This window comes from Pyxicephalus adspersus, chromosome 4 (assembly GCF_032062135.1).
Source record: "Pyxicephalus adspersus chromosome 4, UCB_Pads_2.0, whole genome shotgun sequence".
Taxonomy (NCBI): domain Eukaryota; kingdom Metazoa; phylum Chordata; class Amphibia; order Anura; family Pyxicephalidae; genus Pyxicephalus; species Pyxicephalus adspersus.
In genome coordinates, this window is record NC_092861.1 from 76219609 (window position 1) to 76235979 (window position 16371).

At 34.8% G+C, this 16371-nt stretch overlaps 1 protein-coding gene across 1 annotated transcript; it reads left to right on the forward strand.

Moving 5' to 3' along the window:
• The first annotated feature begins 1653 nt into the window (after positions 1-1653).
• On the forward strand, positions 1654-13714 carry LOC140328820 (desmin-like). Its single transcript, XM_072408691.1, has 11 exons — positions 1654-2090; positions 5042-5192; positions 6354-6503; positions 7609-7728; positions 10415-10510; positions 10589-10723; positions 11119-11229; positions 12302-12412; positions 12499-12623; positions 13241-13390; positions 13482-13714. Exons 1-11 carry the CDS (start codon positions 1897-1899, stop codon positions 13483-13485), a joined length of 1347 nt encoding a protein of 448 aa, XP_072264792.1. The 5' UTR covers positions 1654-1896; the 3' UTR covers positions 13486-13714.
• Positions 13715-16371: the final 2657 nt, after the last annotated feature.

A 16371-nucleotide genomic window follows, 5' to 3' on the forward strand; every position in this document is an offset into this window, starting at 1 on the left:
ATTTATCTGGTCAATTCCTATTGTTTTCCCCAAGACAAATGGGGAGTTGTTTGCTCTACAGAGCACTTTTGACAAAGGGAGTACCAGGGATTCACAATTAGTAGACATATGGGGGGAAGAGGAAGCAGAGGGAATAATAGAACACTCAATGGTTGGACTACATAAATTATAATTGTATGCAGAATCCTTTTAATATACTTTTTAACCAGAATGAGTGTTTGAAGCTTGCATAAATATGCACAATGATGTTTTTACATAATGCTTTTCGGTAAATACTTTATTTTAAAGCCAGTGACATCACCACTAGATCCTTATCCTTCTCTATAAACTGGAGGCAGATCATGACTAGTAAGAGGGGCTTTCTAGGTGCTCTCCATGTTTACATAATGTAATTTAAAGGTCTAACTTAAAGTACAATGGGCCTGATTTTTTAAAGCATTCTAAGATTGGAGAAGATACAAGTTCAAGAGAGAACCTGGGTGATACAGCAAACCTGAAATTGATCTTGTCTAGAATTAAAAACTTTTGCCAGCAAACATCAAATGACTTTTAAAAAATCCACCTTTTGATCCGTCAGGTTTTAATATCTTCTCCAGTCTTGGAGCTTTTTAATAAATTAGTCCCATTGTTTTCTTGAGTGGGAACTGACCAACCCAGTCCATGACTAACAAGTATGTATGTTCAATTATTGTAGAAAGTTGATACATTTGCATATAGTACAGTGAAGTTTCTAATCGCATTTCCCAATGTTAAGGATTAAATGTTTTACAAAAAACACAGTATGCTAACTTTTTACATTTTGATAAGCTATTACATTTAAAAGATAATGGAATAAATAATCACAAATCTTTGTTATATATTTGTATTGCCTTTGTAAAATAAATCATTTTTAGTAACACGGGCTAGAAAAAAATCTGTGTGGCTATATGGAAAGAGTTGGTATGAAGGAAAGAAAGCATCCTCTATTTTGATTGCTTTTTTTCAATATTTCAATTTTAATAGTGCTTGTCCTACACCATATTGAAAACTGATTGATAACTTCAGGCATTGCATCATTATTAACGTGCCCTTACATTTATTATGTATAGTTTGTATAATATACATTAAAATAAAATTATAATTATTATTATTATTATTATTATTAAACAGGATTTATATAGCGCCAACATATTACGCAGTGCTGTACATTAAATAGGGAATAATGATATGTATATCCTGAAAAATCTAAAAAAATGTTAGATGTGCTATACAGGAATATTATTGTAGCAAGGAGGCCTACAGTATACCGATTAACATAATATGATTAAATCCTTTCTTGTTTTAAATTTAATTGTACATTCCTAATAAGGCCTTTCCCTTTTTCCTTTATTTTAAGTATAGCTTAACAGATAAGCTTAATTTTTCTCGCACTTTCTGTTCGTTCTCTAATGTTAAGTAAAAGTACTTTAAACATCTATGATTGTATTATTCAGCTAAGATTAGTTATCCGCTACCAGAGAAAATGGGCCAGTGAACGGGTTAATATTCAGGAGTAATTGTCATTATCCAGCGGATTCTCACAGGCTTCCGATCCTATCTCATTATATGAATAGATGCATATGCTCCCTGGTTCATTTTTTCCATTATTTTCAAGCTTTGCTCGCCTGGGTTATTAGATCAGCTTGAATGCTTTACAAGATACCAGGGATTTGTTTTCAGTTTAGAATTTGGATTCTTCCTGTGACTTTGACACTTAGAAGTGAAGGGCGTGTGTTGCCCTGACCTGGCACATTCCTAAAGAGATGCCTTTGTCCTGCACCCAACTGTGCTCTATAAGAATGCTGCTGTACCTGGGCACAGCAATCAGCAGTAGCAAAACCATTATCACCATAGACAACTCCTAGCACTAAGCCAACAATGAGTGTGAGTCCAGAGAGGATCTCTTCCTACCGCCGCCACTTCGATGAGTTTGCTAGTAGTTCAGTGGTCAGGCTCAGAGTGAGCAGTCCATCTCCACCCAGGCAAAGAAGGTCAACCAGCTATAGCAGGGAAACATGTGAAGTGCACACTGGAGGCAGGAGGACCGCCTCTGCCTCCCGTCGACCTCGCAGGTAAGAATGCTTATTGCAATAGGTGGGGTCTCTATAAAACACCAAAAATCTTCCTCTGTTTGATTATATATATTAATCTACTACTTATGCAATAATTGCCACATTTTCATTTTATTTACTGTACACCTGAAAAGGTACTAACCTTAATTACTCTAAAGATAAGGAAATTTACATAGGAGAAAAATAATAATAATACATGTACACATTCTTACCGTTTCAAAGTCCTGCCAAAGAAGGTCCACCAAAGGCAACTTCTAAAGTCAACTGTCTGGACCAATTAGGAACTGATACATAAAGAATGTACCAGATGTCAGTTATATGTCTCTTTCCGTCATGATCAAATAGGTGATTATTTTAGAAGCTGCATTTAACAAGCCAAAATAGAAGTGGATACACATAAAATATTGAGAAAAGGAAAAAACATAAGAACCACTAAAACTGTGACACACAGGAAATGAATGCGTGTAGCTCTATATTTTTGAACCGTTCATAAAATAGCCACATTTAAATGTTCCTGTGATATCAATGCCATTTCCAAATGTTTGCAATGTACCCTGCATTTGCTCTGTTTATTAAGCAGTGGTTTATTTAAATATGTCTCAGTTTTAAAGATTTTTCACATATAAGGCTACTCTTTTTCACTTTTCTGTGCTTTTTTTCCTCAGCTTTTAGTGGATTTTATTTTTTTTCAAGTCAGTTGTAATTAAAATTACTATGGAACCATTTACAAAATACTGTAAAACATGACATGCATTCCCCCCCAAAAATTACTAATTTATTGACCCAATAAAAAATACAAAAGCTTTGTAAAAAATAATAAATTGCCTGATAAATTCATAAAACCTGTAGATTAAATTAGTGTAATAGCCATGTACTTTTTTTTGTAAAATGAAAAGAAAATGCTAAAAAGTCTTCAATGAGGAAATGCAAATAAACTATGAAATAACATAAATAAAATAATTACAGCTATAATATTTTATGTGTTTATTAGGAGCAAAGTTTGATCATTTAATTATTGTTCATTCTAGCATGTATATATTCATTAGGGAAATGCCTTCCCAAATATTTTTTTTTATTCAAACTTAAAAAAAACAAAACAAAAACAAAGGAGCTCAGTTTTGGCATAATATCGTTTTTAATTATTTATTGATTTTAGAGATCTGCCTGTAAAACTTTTATATTTTGTTTTCCATAGGATTAAAAAAACATACAAAAAAAATACCTACTAAATGACTGTTACAAAAGAATAAATAAATATAAAGAAATTATTTTTAAAAACATCAATATATTTCATTAATACATTATTTTATTTATACTTTTTTGCAAAATTTTTTGTTATATAAAAAAAAAATCAAAGTTTGCAACATTTTTTTTTTAATAAATCTGGGCTTTTTTGTTACCATTACACTATTTTTTTATACTAAATTCAGATTCTACTTTTCTGTTTTACGTTATTCATTTTAATTTGAGAAACTATTCTAGTATTTTTCACAGTAATTCTAGCAATTATAACCAGTCCAGCAAAACATTTTTTTTCTGTTTTAAAGTTTGTTATACAAAATACTTCACCTATTTTCTAATGATACAGTTTAAACAAAATCTGATATAATTTATACCATTAACATGATTTAATAATTTTTTATACTTAAATTATTTTTCCTGATAAATAAAAATATAAAAAAAAAAAACATAACAATTATATATATTGCATATTTTTATATATTATATATAACAATAGGAAAGTCATAAAAACTCTATATAATTATAAAGAAAATGAAAAAAAAGTCCTAAAGACAGACATATATTATAGAAAAACCATTGATAGCAATCCTGGAAACTGAAGTCTGACTAGAATTATTTGTGTTTGAATTTTTGCTGGCTTATATTGTTAAATATTATAGACGGTCATTGGTGATTTAAATATTTATTATTTTGTTACTTACATAGAAATGATCACATACCGCACAGATGCTGAATGCTCAATGCTGAGGATCATTTGTAAATGTAGTCTCAATTCTCTGTACAAAATCTAATTTTTATATATACTTGATAAAGGAGCTAGTAAAGTATAGGAGAATTACAAATGTTAACAAATGTTAACCTTACTGGTTGGCTGTACTGGTAATAAAAGTACTATTAATGTTCAATTTGTGCTGATTTTCAATCTTCAATATATTGAACATCCGCAGAGTAATTATCTCAAAGCAGGATGATTCCAGTACAGTCACTGCAGTTCTCTATCTACAAGATCCCCATTTGGTGTAAATATATATTTCTCGTACAATGTGCTGATGGTTACATTATACCAGAAATTAGGGTATTAGAGTCTGTCATTTCTGTAGAATACATGCTCATTCTTGCCGCATCAAAAAGCTTGTGCTCAGCTAGTTTTTAGTGGGTGATTATACCCATGGGCAGACAAAATTAATTTTTATGTGGTGTCATCACACCAATCTTATAAATTAAAAAATAATAAATAAAAGACGTGATTTTTTCTGCTTATTTTAGGTAAACAAATATAAAAAACAAGTACAACAAATTGCTTTACAGTGAGAGCAGGATACCTAGTATACTTTCTTCCTTATGCATGGGAATGTGTAATTTTTTGTTGTTTTTAGAAATATTTTAGTACATTTGAATCCATGGATTCCAGGCTACATTTTTTGTTCAAAGCCTTTTGTTTCCTTGTGTGGTCTTAAAATCCAAATTTATAGTAGGGTGTCAATGCACTCCTGTGTAGTAAAGTAAAGCTGGGCACAATTGTTATTTGTTGCCCTTTTTTTGTGAACATAAACCGATCACACTGATTAGATGGTATTTGACATTACACAGTTTTATAAATCTAAGTTATACAGAGATAGTCTAATCATGTTGTTATGTGTGTAGCCATCTTAAGATATGTAATATATTTAATGATATATTCCAAAACATTGCCATTATCTCTTCTCTAGTATGGTCACATCTAGGTATGGAGCTTTGCTGGTTCCAGTGGTGGACTTGGAAGCAGCCAGTGCAGCGAATCAAGAATTTCTAAGTACCAGGAACAATGAGAAACGAGAAATGATTATTCTGAATGATCGCCTGACAAAATACATAGAAAGGGTAAACAACCTAAATCTCCTAAATGTTTCAAATTATTCCAAAAAGCCTTTGCTGGTACACAGTATGTACTGACAACCTTTGTACATTTTTTTATCACCTGAAAACAATTGAATGTGGTATTATACTCATGTATTTTCATATTCTATGCAGGCATTTAATGCAATGATGAGGTTACAGTACAGTCAATGAAAAGAAGAAGGGTCAGGATTATCACGTGCTTAAAAAGCTTCATGTGCAATAACTGTTAACTAATAATTCTGACTTTTACAGTATGTATTGTTGCTTATTAGAGTACATATTAAGAACTCAAAGCTCATACCTACATATCATTGAGTACCTATAGACATGTAATGATGACTAGTACATGATCCTGTTTTTTTAACCAGGTCTAGATACAATGTTATTTTTTGTTGGGAAGGGTACAGAAGGCGGTAAGGTAATTACGCAGGTTGGAAGACCTCTCCTAAATAACAGTGTTTTTTTCTTGTTTCCCCTGCTACTGTTCTTACTCTCTCCATTAGTATATGAGTTAATTTACAGTTGATGTAAAGGGTCAGCAGTGCTCTTCTGATTGCAATCTATTTGTTCCTGCTCCATTCTCTGAAGTCAATGGGGACAGAAAAAACTACATTTAAAGTTGATATTGGGGCAACTGTTGTTGGAAGGCAGCAGAAAAGAAAAGATATTTAGTAAAGGGCATGGAGGACCTTAGCTATGGGAAAATTCTAGATTAAGTTTAGTGATAAATTAATTTGGTGACAATTCTTATATTTGAATGGCATGTACAGGAAATTCAGTCTTCATAAAAAAGAAAGACATCCCTTGCAGCTGTTATATTAAGGATAAACCTGTACCTATTAGAGTTACTAAAAAGAGTTGTGCAAATGTAAACCTCTTACATAAGCAGATAAGGTTAACAAGCATATATATTGGTAAATTAGTTTTTCTCCTTTGAACCCCTTATGTCAGATTCTAGATTACAAAGGGATTCTTACAATGTATTATTTTGGGGGTTGAACAAAATAAATGTGTGTTATATGTCTAATTATGAAACTATAACATCAGCTTTCACTTTTTTTCTAAAAAGGTAATTAGCACTATACATCATTAACTGTCCATGTGTTTATATATCATTAGTTAATGTGCTTGTATATCCTACAGGTCAGGGACTTGGAACAGCAGAATGCTACTGCGCAGGTTGAGCTTGACGCACTTCGAAGTCGCAGCAACAGACCATCCACTCTTAGAGCTTTATATGAGGAGCAACTGCGGGACCTCCACAGGGAGGCAGAACAGGCCCAGATTCAAAGGGTAACTTATGTATCTGGATCAGACACTGGGGATTGGTATATATCCCCATATATATAAGGATATGTATACATTCTCAACATTATTCTTTGCCATCACAGACAAGACTGCTCATTGTGGTTTACAAATATATATATGTATAATTGTTGATTCAACATCAACAATTTTCCAATACACAAACTTTTTGACTATTCCTGTTTTGTGCTTTTGTTAGAAAGAAATCATGACAAACCTTTGAAAAGAAGTGTGCTTAACTCTGTCAGATTTACAAAGGGTGTTTAACCTGAAAAGACTTCCAGACTGAAGCTGGATTTATACCATTCTCCTTATTTTGGTTTTTAAATAGATAGATAGATAGATAGATAGATAGATAGATAGATAGATAGATAGATAGATAGTATTTTCTTTCAATGCCCTCTCGTAATAAAACTAGCTGGGCTGGGAAATGAGCACTCTGGTTAACAGTATTACACAAGTGCATTGGCCTTTTAACCTTCAATCTGTTGAGTATGAGGATGTCTATAAATCTTTATATGCTGAAAGACCGTGCATGGAAAGGTATAGGCATTGTTAGACCACATGTCACTTCTTCTCAGCTGTCTTTAACACGAGATCATAATGCAAATGTAAACTGAGTGTGAAATGCTTTGTTTATGTGTTGAAACTAGCTTTCCTATTTGAGGGTATTGGGACGCCTGTGTAGACTGATGATAGGGCACAAGCTGTTCAGGCAGTATTTTAAAAGCTCATGCATTGAGCACACTGGGAGTTTTGAAATAATGACAATATAATGGGTCTCTAGCCACTATCACATTAAAAATCATTGGCTTTTATGGCCAGTTCCCTCTTTATAATACATTACTCATTGCCCGGTGCAGAAGAATAACAACCAGTGGGTATTGTAAACAATAGTAGAAGGCCCCACACAGGGCCGCTTGGTTCGAGGCACAAGGGAGCATTTCTGACAGAGGTTACGTATTGGTGTCTTCTCACTGTACTGAGCAAAGATGTGTTGAAACCCCAGACAGCTCTCCTCTGGCACTGATTGGATTAGAAGGGGAACGCTGTAGGTTAGCCAGGCATAAGAAGATTCTGCTTTATTTAACAGGATGTAGCAGTGGCTGCCAAGTCATCAGTGTCTGAGGAACTCAGCGCCGTAAAGAAACGTTATGAAGATGCAGTCGAGGCAAGGAAAAAAGCTGAAGGCGACATTGAAGCATTCCGCCCTGTAAGGAGCTGTCTTTATCATCCTCACTCACCTTGTATGCTGCATATCAGGCATTGTCTTTAGCATATACATATCACCCTGATTTGTATTATGAAAATTGGTTTGAATCCTTTTTAACCCTTTCAGTACAAGTAAAGGATTGCACACACATGACCCCCTGGCATTTGGTTGCCATAAACAGTAGCGTAAGAATAAGTTGGCCTCTAAATGAGCCACACAAAATAAAAAGATACTTATAAAAGCTTCTCCGTTAAGTGAAATTTTTTTACAATTTGGAAAATTAAAATATTGTGGCCCCCAAACCACTGTTTAAATTATGAGTGGAAGATTAATCTATGCTTGCTTTTGTTAGATTGTAGGGAGATACATTTCCAGACAGCTTCTGGCTGTGCTCTATACTCTGCAGTCTCAGTTCTCTTGGTGCAGAAGGAAAAGTCTTATTCCTCCTGCTGCATGTTTCATAGTATACAACAAATAAAAAGAAGAATGAGACTTCTTCAAATTGCCCATCGCAGATAGACAACGCTAAATAGAGGAACCCAAAGTCATAAGCTACCCACAAGCCATTGTTTTAAAATTTCTGTGTGCAATCATCTCATTCTTTTCTCCATTTTATATAAAATGGTTTCCATGTACTCTATTATTCACTATGTGGAATTGAGACATAAGAAAGACATAAGAGCCCATGTCAACCTGCAGACAAATATAGTCTGATGGTCTAATTAGCACCTCCTTGCTCTTTTCATTTACTGGCAAGCTGGGGATGACGGGATTTTTAGAGCAGCATAAACTCCCCCTTTCAGCAAAATCATTGTTGATTGTGGAAGTAGAGAGCCTTGGGCAGTTATATCTGCCAGACACGATTCCCTAGACTTTGTAAACCATCTATAATCGCTTTAGAGAGAGGTTAATACATAACAGGCGTATTGTGAACAGCAGCTACTATATGTGAACATGAAATGTGTGATAAACCTATGCAAACAGGGTGCAATGAAATCAGTGTTCTTTACACTGCCACCCAGGGACTAGTTATCATGCTTTGTAATCTACCACTCAACTGCACTATACTAGCAGATGCATTGGCCCTGATTTAATAAAGTTCTCTATAGCTGGAGAGAATACACTTTGATCAGTGAAGCTGGGTGATCCAGCAAACCTGGAATGGATCTCGTCCAGGATTCAAAACATTTTTAGCAAAAAGCAAATGGTTTTAGGAAATCCATTCCAGGTTTTTTAGATTACCCAGCTTCACTGAAGAAAGTGTATTCTCTCCAGCCTTGGAGAGCTTTAGTAAATCAGGGCCATTGTCTAACAAAATCTTTGAAACTCATAGATGTCAATATACGAAATGAGTACAGCATCATCTCTCAACCAGGGTTCCTTCAGAGGTTGCTAGAGGTTCTTTGAACTGTGGTAGATTAACCTCCCATTTCATGATGCCTGCATAGTTATGGGGCAAGCCATCTGCTCCAAACCAAAAGTTGGTTTTACTTGGGTTTTCCTGAGACCTGAAAATTATTTCATGGGGAAAAAAAAGGTTGTGAAAGCCCGAAACAGAGATCTTCACATGGTTTATTAACAGAAGTGAAGCTAAATACGTTTTTTTCATCTAATTAAATTAAAGGTAAAATTCATTCCTTGCACATGAATTGACATTTAAAGTGAACATAACTTCATTTTATCCACTGAGCTTAGTAACTATTGACTAACACATTCTCTACTTTTACAAATAAAACCCAGGTAAACACTGTCTATTTATCTGTTGGTGGTCTCAATAGTGCATGATAAAATAAAAATAAAACAAAACTAATAAAAAGTGAAACATTCAGATAAGTCACTTTAGTATAAGTAACATTTTTGTTGGTCATTGGGTAAATAAGAAGAAAGAAATATTTTATATTGTTCTACTATAGCTATATATATAATGAAATTGTTTTCATTAGGCATAATTCTTTGACTTATCCATTTAAGGTCTATATGACCAGGTGAAGGAGCAGGATTGAGGGGAGCAAAGTGTGAGATCGAGCAAGGGAATATGACCTTACCACAATTGTTAGAATTTCATTTCTTCAACTAGTGCATTTACTAGATTTCTTCAACTAGTGAATTAACCTAGGATCAGAAAAATTGAATGCTCTATGAGCCATGAGGGCTCCAAAGACATAAAGAGGTCTGGTTGGTAAAGAATTTAAATGACACTTTATGAGATATACAAGTATTTACAAAGGTTTTTTAATTGCATAAATAAAATAAGTGCTATTATGTTAAATTGTTTTTAGCACTGATGGCAAAAGCGAGTCAAGTAACCTAAAATACCCATGTTCACGTTTCAAGTTTCATGGGGGATGTGGTACCTTATAGTAAAGCCAGGGTTTTTCCTATTCAACTTAAGACACCTGGGAAAGCAGTCTGGTCTGCCCTTCTAAGTAAAAAATAGATAGAAATTGTTAGCTTACAATTGTCAAACAGTAATAATGACAGAGGTTTTTATTCTTTTTGATCATGTGATTTGGCACAATTTTAATGATCATTTGGTAGATTGTGTTAATGAATTTGTTGGTTTATAAAGTCTAAAATATGGAGATTTCTGTAGTCTGGATTGGGTGTTGTAATATTTACCCTATATATGTCTTCATTTAACAAGCAGTGGATATAATAACAGATCAATGGGTTTTTAACTCTATAGGATGTAGATGCTGCCACTGCAGGACGAATTGCACTGGAAAAACAGTTGGAAACTTTGGAAGCAGAGGTTGCCTTCTTGCAGAGAGTCTATGGAGAGGTACTGTATGTCATCATTATTTACAGTGTGTAATTTGGGCTTGTGCTCACTTTTTGCCTCTTCTTTCTGTCAATCCAGGAAATTGAAGAATTGATGAAGCAAATCTACAATATGACCGCCTCCTGCGATCTGGCATTCTCCATCCCAGACTTTGCTGCTGCTCTGAGGGACATTCAGACAGAATATGAAGAAATTGCAGCCAAGAACCTGCAGGTTAAAATTAGAGTTCATCCTGTTCAGGGGAAAAATATCTAACTTGATGTCAGTTGCTACTTAACAAATATTTCTGGCCAAATAAAAGATTGTTTATCTTGTATATATTAAATCAGAACGTAGCCATTGGACATTTCTGACAATTCCCATAGACTGATGCACACAACTAACTCCTAGCTAGGCTTATTAACTCCTGCTCTGCCAGTAAAAATGTCTGCAGAGTGGAAAGTGCACCGCTGCAGGGTCTTCCTGATTCTGTGGAATCACTTCGCTGCAAGGTGGTTAATTAAAGAGTTTGGTGTTCATGAGACCTTAATGAACCCTTCTTTCGGGAGACCTGACATTACACGTCTTCATCTTCCTTGCTCATATCCTGTGCTGCCTTTTTCCCCCAGGAGATGGACGAGTGGTACAAAAGCAAATTTGTTGACTTCAATCAAGCTTCTACAAAGCATGCGGAAAACGTGAGACATTACAGAGGAGACATGGCAAACTGCAAGAGAAGCGTAAGTGGAGCTGGAAAGGCCTGGGAGCTCATATGTCACTTCATGTGGAGCCTGTATCGTGATTTCACTAGCATAGGGAATGTGACCGTTCTCTCTGCTACTATCTGGGTTGTGTATGAGTGGGCTTGGGATTTTTGACTGTTTGTGTTGAGGTATAAGGCCCGGTAGTAAGAGGGAGTCAATTAAAGATAAAGCTCATGTAGACTTTAACAAGATATGTCATGTTTATATAATTAGCATCACAAGCTTCTTCGTGCTTAAGACAATTCATAAATTTTTAGTGGAATGAGCTGAACTACTTCCTTTCCTATTCAATTGTAGGCTACCTACACATTGTACAATATACAAGGGGGTGCTGAGAACTTCCTGGCTTTGCCCCCTTCCAGATGAAATAGAAAAATGAGTGTGGAGCATATGACAGCCTAATATCTTAGTATGTAACTGTGCAAATATCAGGTCTTTGCAATTCTGTTTTTTCTTTTAGTGAGAAGCTGTGATGGCAGAGGCACAAGCAAGTTTCACGTCATTGGAGTTACGGGCCATCATGAAGTTTTTGTTTTTCCAGGGGAAGTCAGCAAAGGACATTCACACTGAGATGTCACCAACACTGGGGAAGAAGTGTCCTTCCTTTCCCTGGAGAAACAAAAACTTTATGACGGCCCGTGAAAGCTTGTTTGTGTCTCTGCCATCACAGCTTCTCACTAAAAGAAAAAACAGTTTTAAGAATCACAAAGACCTGATATTAGGCTGTCATATGCCCCACACTCATTTTTCTATTTCATCTGGAAGGGGGCAAAGCCATTAACTTCTCAGCACACCCTTGTATGGTCACTAGGCAACTTCTACTGTATTTCAATTGACTATAGTAATGTAATAGATAGATAGGGTAGGAACTAAACAGACTATATTTTGCAAGATACATAGATGTGAAGTTATCTTATAACAACCACATGGACTTTAGTTTCTACCTGTTTAGAGTCAGAACATTAAAAGATTATTTTTGACTTGTTGTGATTAATACTGTTTGTTTAGGTCAACCACTCATAAACTAGAAAAAATATATGTCTTGTAGATTAAAAGCAAAGAAGCAGAACTTGAATCACTGAAGAACAGGAATGCAGCATTAGAAGCCCAAGTGAAAGAGAATCAGGAAAACAACAGGTTGGAGATAGAGGAGCTGCAGGTGGGTAGCTTGCTGTTAACAACTCTTCCTAGAGCTCTGGTGCCTTACTTTATTTCTGTGATTCAACTCACGCTTCATTTTTTCAGGAACGAATAAGAAAATTAGAAGAGGACCTTAAATCTTTGAAGGAAAAAATTGCTTTACACTTAAGGGAATATCAAGATCTGCTCAATGTTAAAATGGCTTTGGATATTGAGATTGCTACATACAGGTCAGAGTCAAACAGTTAATACTTTATTTAACCTCACATTCATCATACTAGAGCAGACCCTTTCAATCTTTTTACCCCTGAGGAACCCTTGAAATAACTTAGACAACACCTGCTAAAACCAACTTACTTAGAGTCAGTGAGAATAAAAGGTCTCATATTGGTGGCCAGTGAAAAGAATGCTCCTGTTACAGTGAAGACTAGAATACTTACTTTATAGACAACTAAAATGACATTAGAGTCATGCAACTAACCTGAACAGAACATCATCAAATGGGAGGTCAATCAGCTTAGAAAACCCACTAGCATGCACCCAAGTTATTCTACTATCATACAAATGTTTCATAACTAATATGATGTATAAGAAAATCAAATGCATGAAGGGGCATTAGACAGTCTGCCATAGATCTATATACAATATCATTAGAATGGTAAAATAAGGCAGTAAGCTAGAACCTGCTTCTTGGTAGCACCTAAAGAATCACTAAAAGTGCTATCAGCTTCCTGCATCCCTTTTTTTTCATTCTAGTCTTTTTTCACTTTTAGTCAAAGAACATTTGGGTTTAAAGTACACGTGTGCTTATACTTTAACAGCGTTTTACACATTTATTTGATCCCAGGCAACTTATTGAGGGTGAAGACAGCAGACTTGCAACATCAGTGAGTGGAGTCTTCCTCCATGGAAAGGTATCAGGAGGTTTACAAATAAGTTCAAAAGAAAGCATATCCCAGACACACGAGAGAAAAGAGAGAACAACTGTGCTTATAAAGTAAGTATGGCCTTTTGGCGCATTAGGAAGAATTAGAGGCATCTTGCATTTGTTACTTCTTTTATGTGTTCTAATTTTTGTTTTGTGTCAGGTAATAGATCAAAGGGAGCAAGAGAAAGTGATTGTGAAAAGATAGAAAATGCCCATGCTCTGTTCTGCAAGACCCATTTATAGTTGGATGGATGCATGATCCTGTCCTTTTCATCTTACTGGAGCATCTGCTAAAGTTCTATGGAGCCTGCTACTGATTCGAATTATTAGCTTTATTATATCTTATCCTATACATGTTTCTGTTGCTTTGCGAAATAAATACCTGAGCATTCATCATAGCACACTGACTGTTTTTTAAAGGGAAAGTGCTGATTAGAATCATATAAAACAATGTTGCTTTGAAAGACTAAAATAAATGTTTATAAGTGGTATAGAAATCTACATTCTAGATATGTGACACTTGCAACACAAAAGGAAAAAAATTTTCTTCTCTGGGTTCATCAGCTGCTAATTTTCAAAGTGATCGCAATTTTAAAACAATTAATGATAAATTAGGTAGAGACCAAAAAGGAAACAAACACAACATTTTAAACAAGTATATATCATTTAAAAAAAATGCTATTCCTCATTTACAAGTATTTGTGTATTTAATAACTGGGGAATCAAATTTGTAATATAAATGGCACAAGAGGAAAGGTACTTGGATGGTTCATATGATGTATAAATGCATATGATAAATGATGCAGAAGACTACATACAATATGAAAAAGAAACTGAATTAATGAAAATAAGCCAGAATAACTGACTTAGTACTTGAACATGAATACTTGTCTTTCCACAGCGAAACTGGATAACACTGGTCTAGGTAAGGTGCAGTAAGAAATAATGAAAGTATGTGGTATCACTTATACTGAAACAAGTCATATACAAAACACATGAATACAGTTCCAATTTAAAACACTGTCTGCTTGTCCTAACAGAATTTCTGGATAAACAACAATTAAATAGCATGTTCTGTATTTAGGGAAATTAATTTAGATTTACTCTCATAACATAAGTTAAATGTATCTTTGCTGAAAGACTACGATGTAGTGGATGTTTAAAAGAACAGAGAGAGAAAAAAACCTGGATTTTTAAATTACTTGGGTCTGATCAAGTGTTGTTGCACATATAGAACACATTGATTTCAATTTAACTTAGCATACAAAGAGTCTCTAAACTGGTGTGAGACTAATTTTCAGGTGCGTGCCCAAAAAAAAATGTGTAATCTGCAAATAGTGCTGTCCCTTGTGAAGACTGATCTCCTGCAGGAGCAATGTATGCACATATTTACAAGGAGTGAGCTTATTTTACACACAGCCTAAACTGGGCAACTACCTAGTTAGGAATCTGAATATTGTGTAATCATATTTAAGCAAAAGCACATTTCCAGAAACAGTAACTATCCACATCTAAGAGCACCTGACCTCTTAGGTCATACCCCTATTTTTCCCTAGGACCCTAGATCCTTGCTGATTCTAAAATTATCCTCAATGCCTTGCGAGTCATAGCAGAGTTATGTAAAATGTAATTTTAGCATCCTTTACTGCCAGACTTTGTATTATAATAAATATTATTATTTTATAAAAGGAATTAGGTAAGGATAGGGAAATAAGTTGAGAATTGAAAAAGACTCTTAGGAATATAGACTTAAATGAAGGTTGATAACTCTTGAATGCTTAGAATAAGTACAACACTTAGAGACCTATTGATAAAGAAGTGAATCTGTCATTCCCTGGAATATTCCCTAAAGAATTAATTACTGCCTTTTTAACACCAGGTTTCAGTGAATGTCAGATTTGCTGCTTATCAATAGACCCTGAGTATACCATCTTCTTAATACATTAGATATGTCCAATGTATTACTACAGTTTATATATACATATAGAAAAAATTAAAGAATACAGAAAGGATCAACAAGATTTATGATTGAAACATTTAAGATTGAAAGGTCACATTAGTGAGCAGATTCAAGATTAAATTTATAATATTCCTAAACATGCAAAACATACATTTTTTTGTTTATTTTGCCATGCTTTTGCCTACAAACATAAGAGTGTGGTCAGCCATGAAGAACAATCCAACAGCCCTCTGGCACCTCTAATGTCAGACCACTCCATAAACAGGATAATTCAGCTCAGGGGCTCCTTTTTTTCAAAAGGTGGACAATACCAAACTGGACAGGTTTTCTAACCTACAAAATGTATTACTTCCCTGATGATGGTCAATGGACAAGGTTAGGGGAATCTATGATCACTGTTTTTTAGTACAGCTGTAGACAGAGAAAGCAACTGTCACATATTAATAATTATTATGTTGTTGTACTATTATATTATTATACAGCAATGTATTTAGGACAAAATCTAGAAAAGTGTTTCCCCCACACCCCTTAAAGAAGTAATAGTCACCCACAGACCTTCAGTGAAGCCCCATTCTCCCATTCATCTTTGTAGCCATCGAGCCATGTCTCTAGATGGGTTCTAAACATTAGCACAGTAGAGGGACAGGGAGTCAGCCTATACTTTGTGTACAATTGGTAAGCAGAATGTACTTCAAAAAAAGGCATTAGGAGAAAAACATGACAAGATTTTATGTTTAAGCACATAATATTGCTGAAAAATGAGAGCCATTAAAGTCATACACCTTGCCCATTGAATAAATTTAAAGTTTTAAATAAACAGAAATTCAACATTATAAGTAATAGTACTGGAAGAGACCACACAAAAGTAAATAAAATGAAGATGGTGCCCTGAGCTGAAATCACATTATATAGACCTGTCTGTCAGGCAGGAAATCTGGGCCAAACTGCAGGACTTTTATATTAGGGGTATGAGACCCATGTGGTAAAAACTGGATGTAGCTGAAGCTCATCCAACTGCAACCCCCATCCCTGTCTTGTTTTTATATGTTAGGACCAATGAGTCATAAAAATGAACTCTGGTCAACTTACA

What these genes read in the sequence shown, in the direction of transcription:
- LOC140328820 (XM_072408691.1), top strand. Translation starts at nt 1,897, where the DNA reads ATGAGTGTGAGTCCAGAGAGGATCTCTTCCTACCGCCGCCACTTCGAT. An exon ending in TTGCAGCCAAGAACCTGCAG is followed by an intron (nt 10,724 to 11,118) that starts GTTAAAATTAGA and finishes TTTTTCCCCCAG; the next exon opens with GAGATGGACGAGTGGTACAA. An exon ending in TGGAGATAGAGGAGCTGCAG is followed by an intron (nt 12,413 to 12,498) that starts GTGGGTAGCTTG and finishes TCATTTTTTCAG; the next exon opens with GAACGAATAAGAAAATTAGA.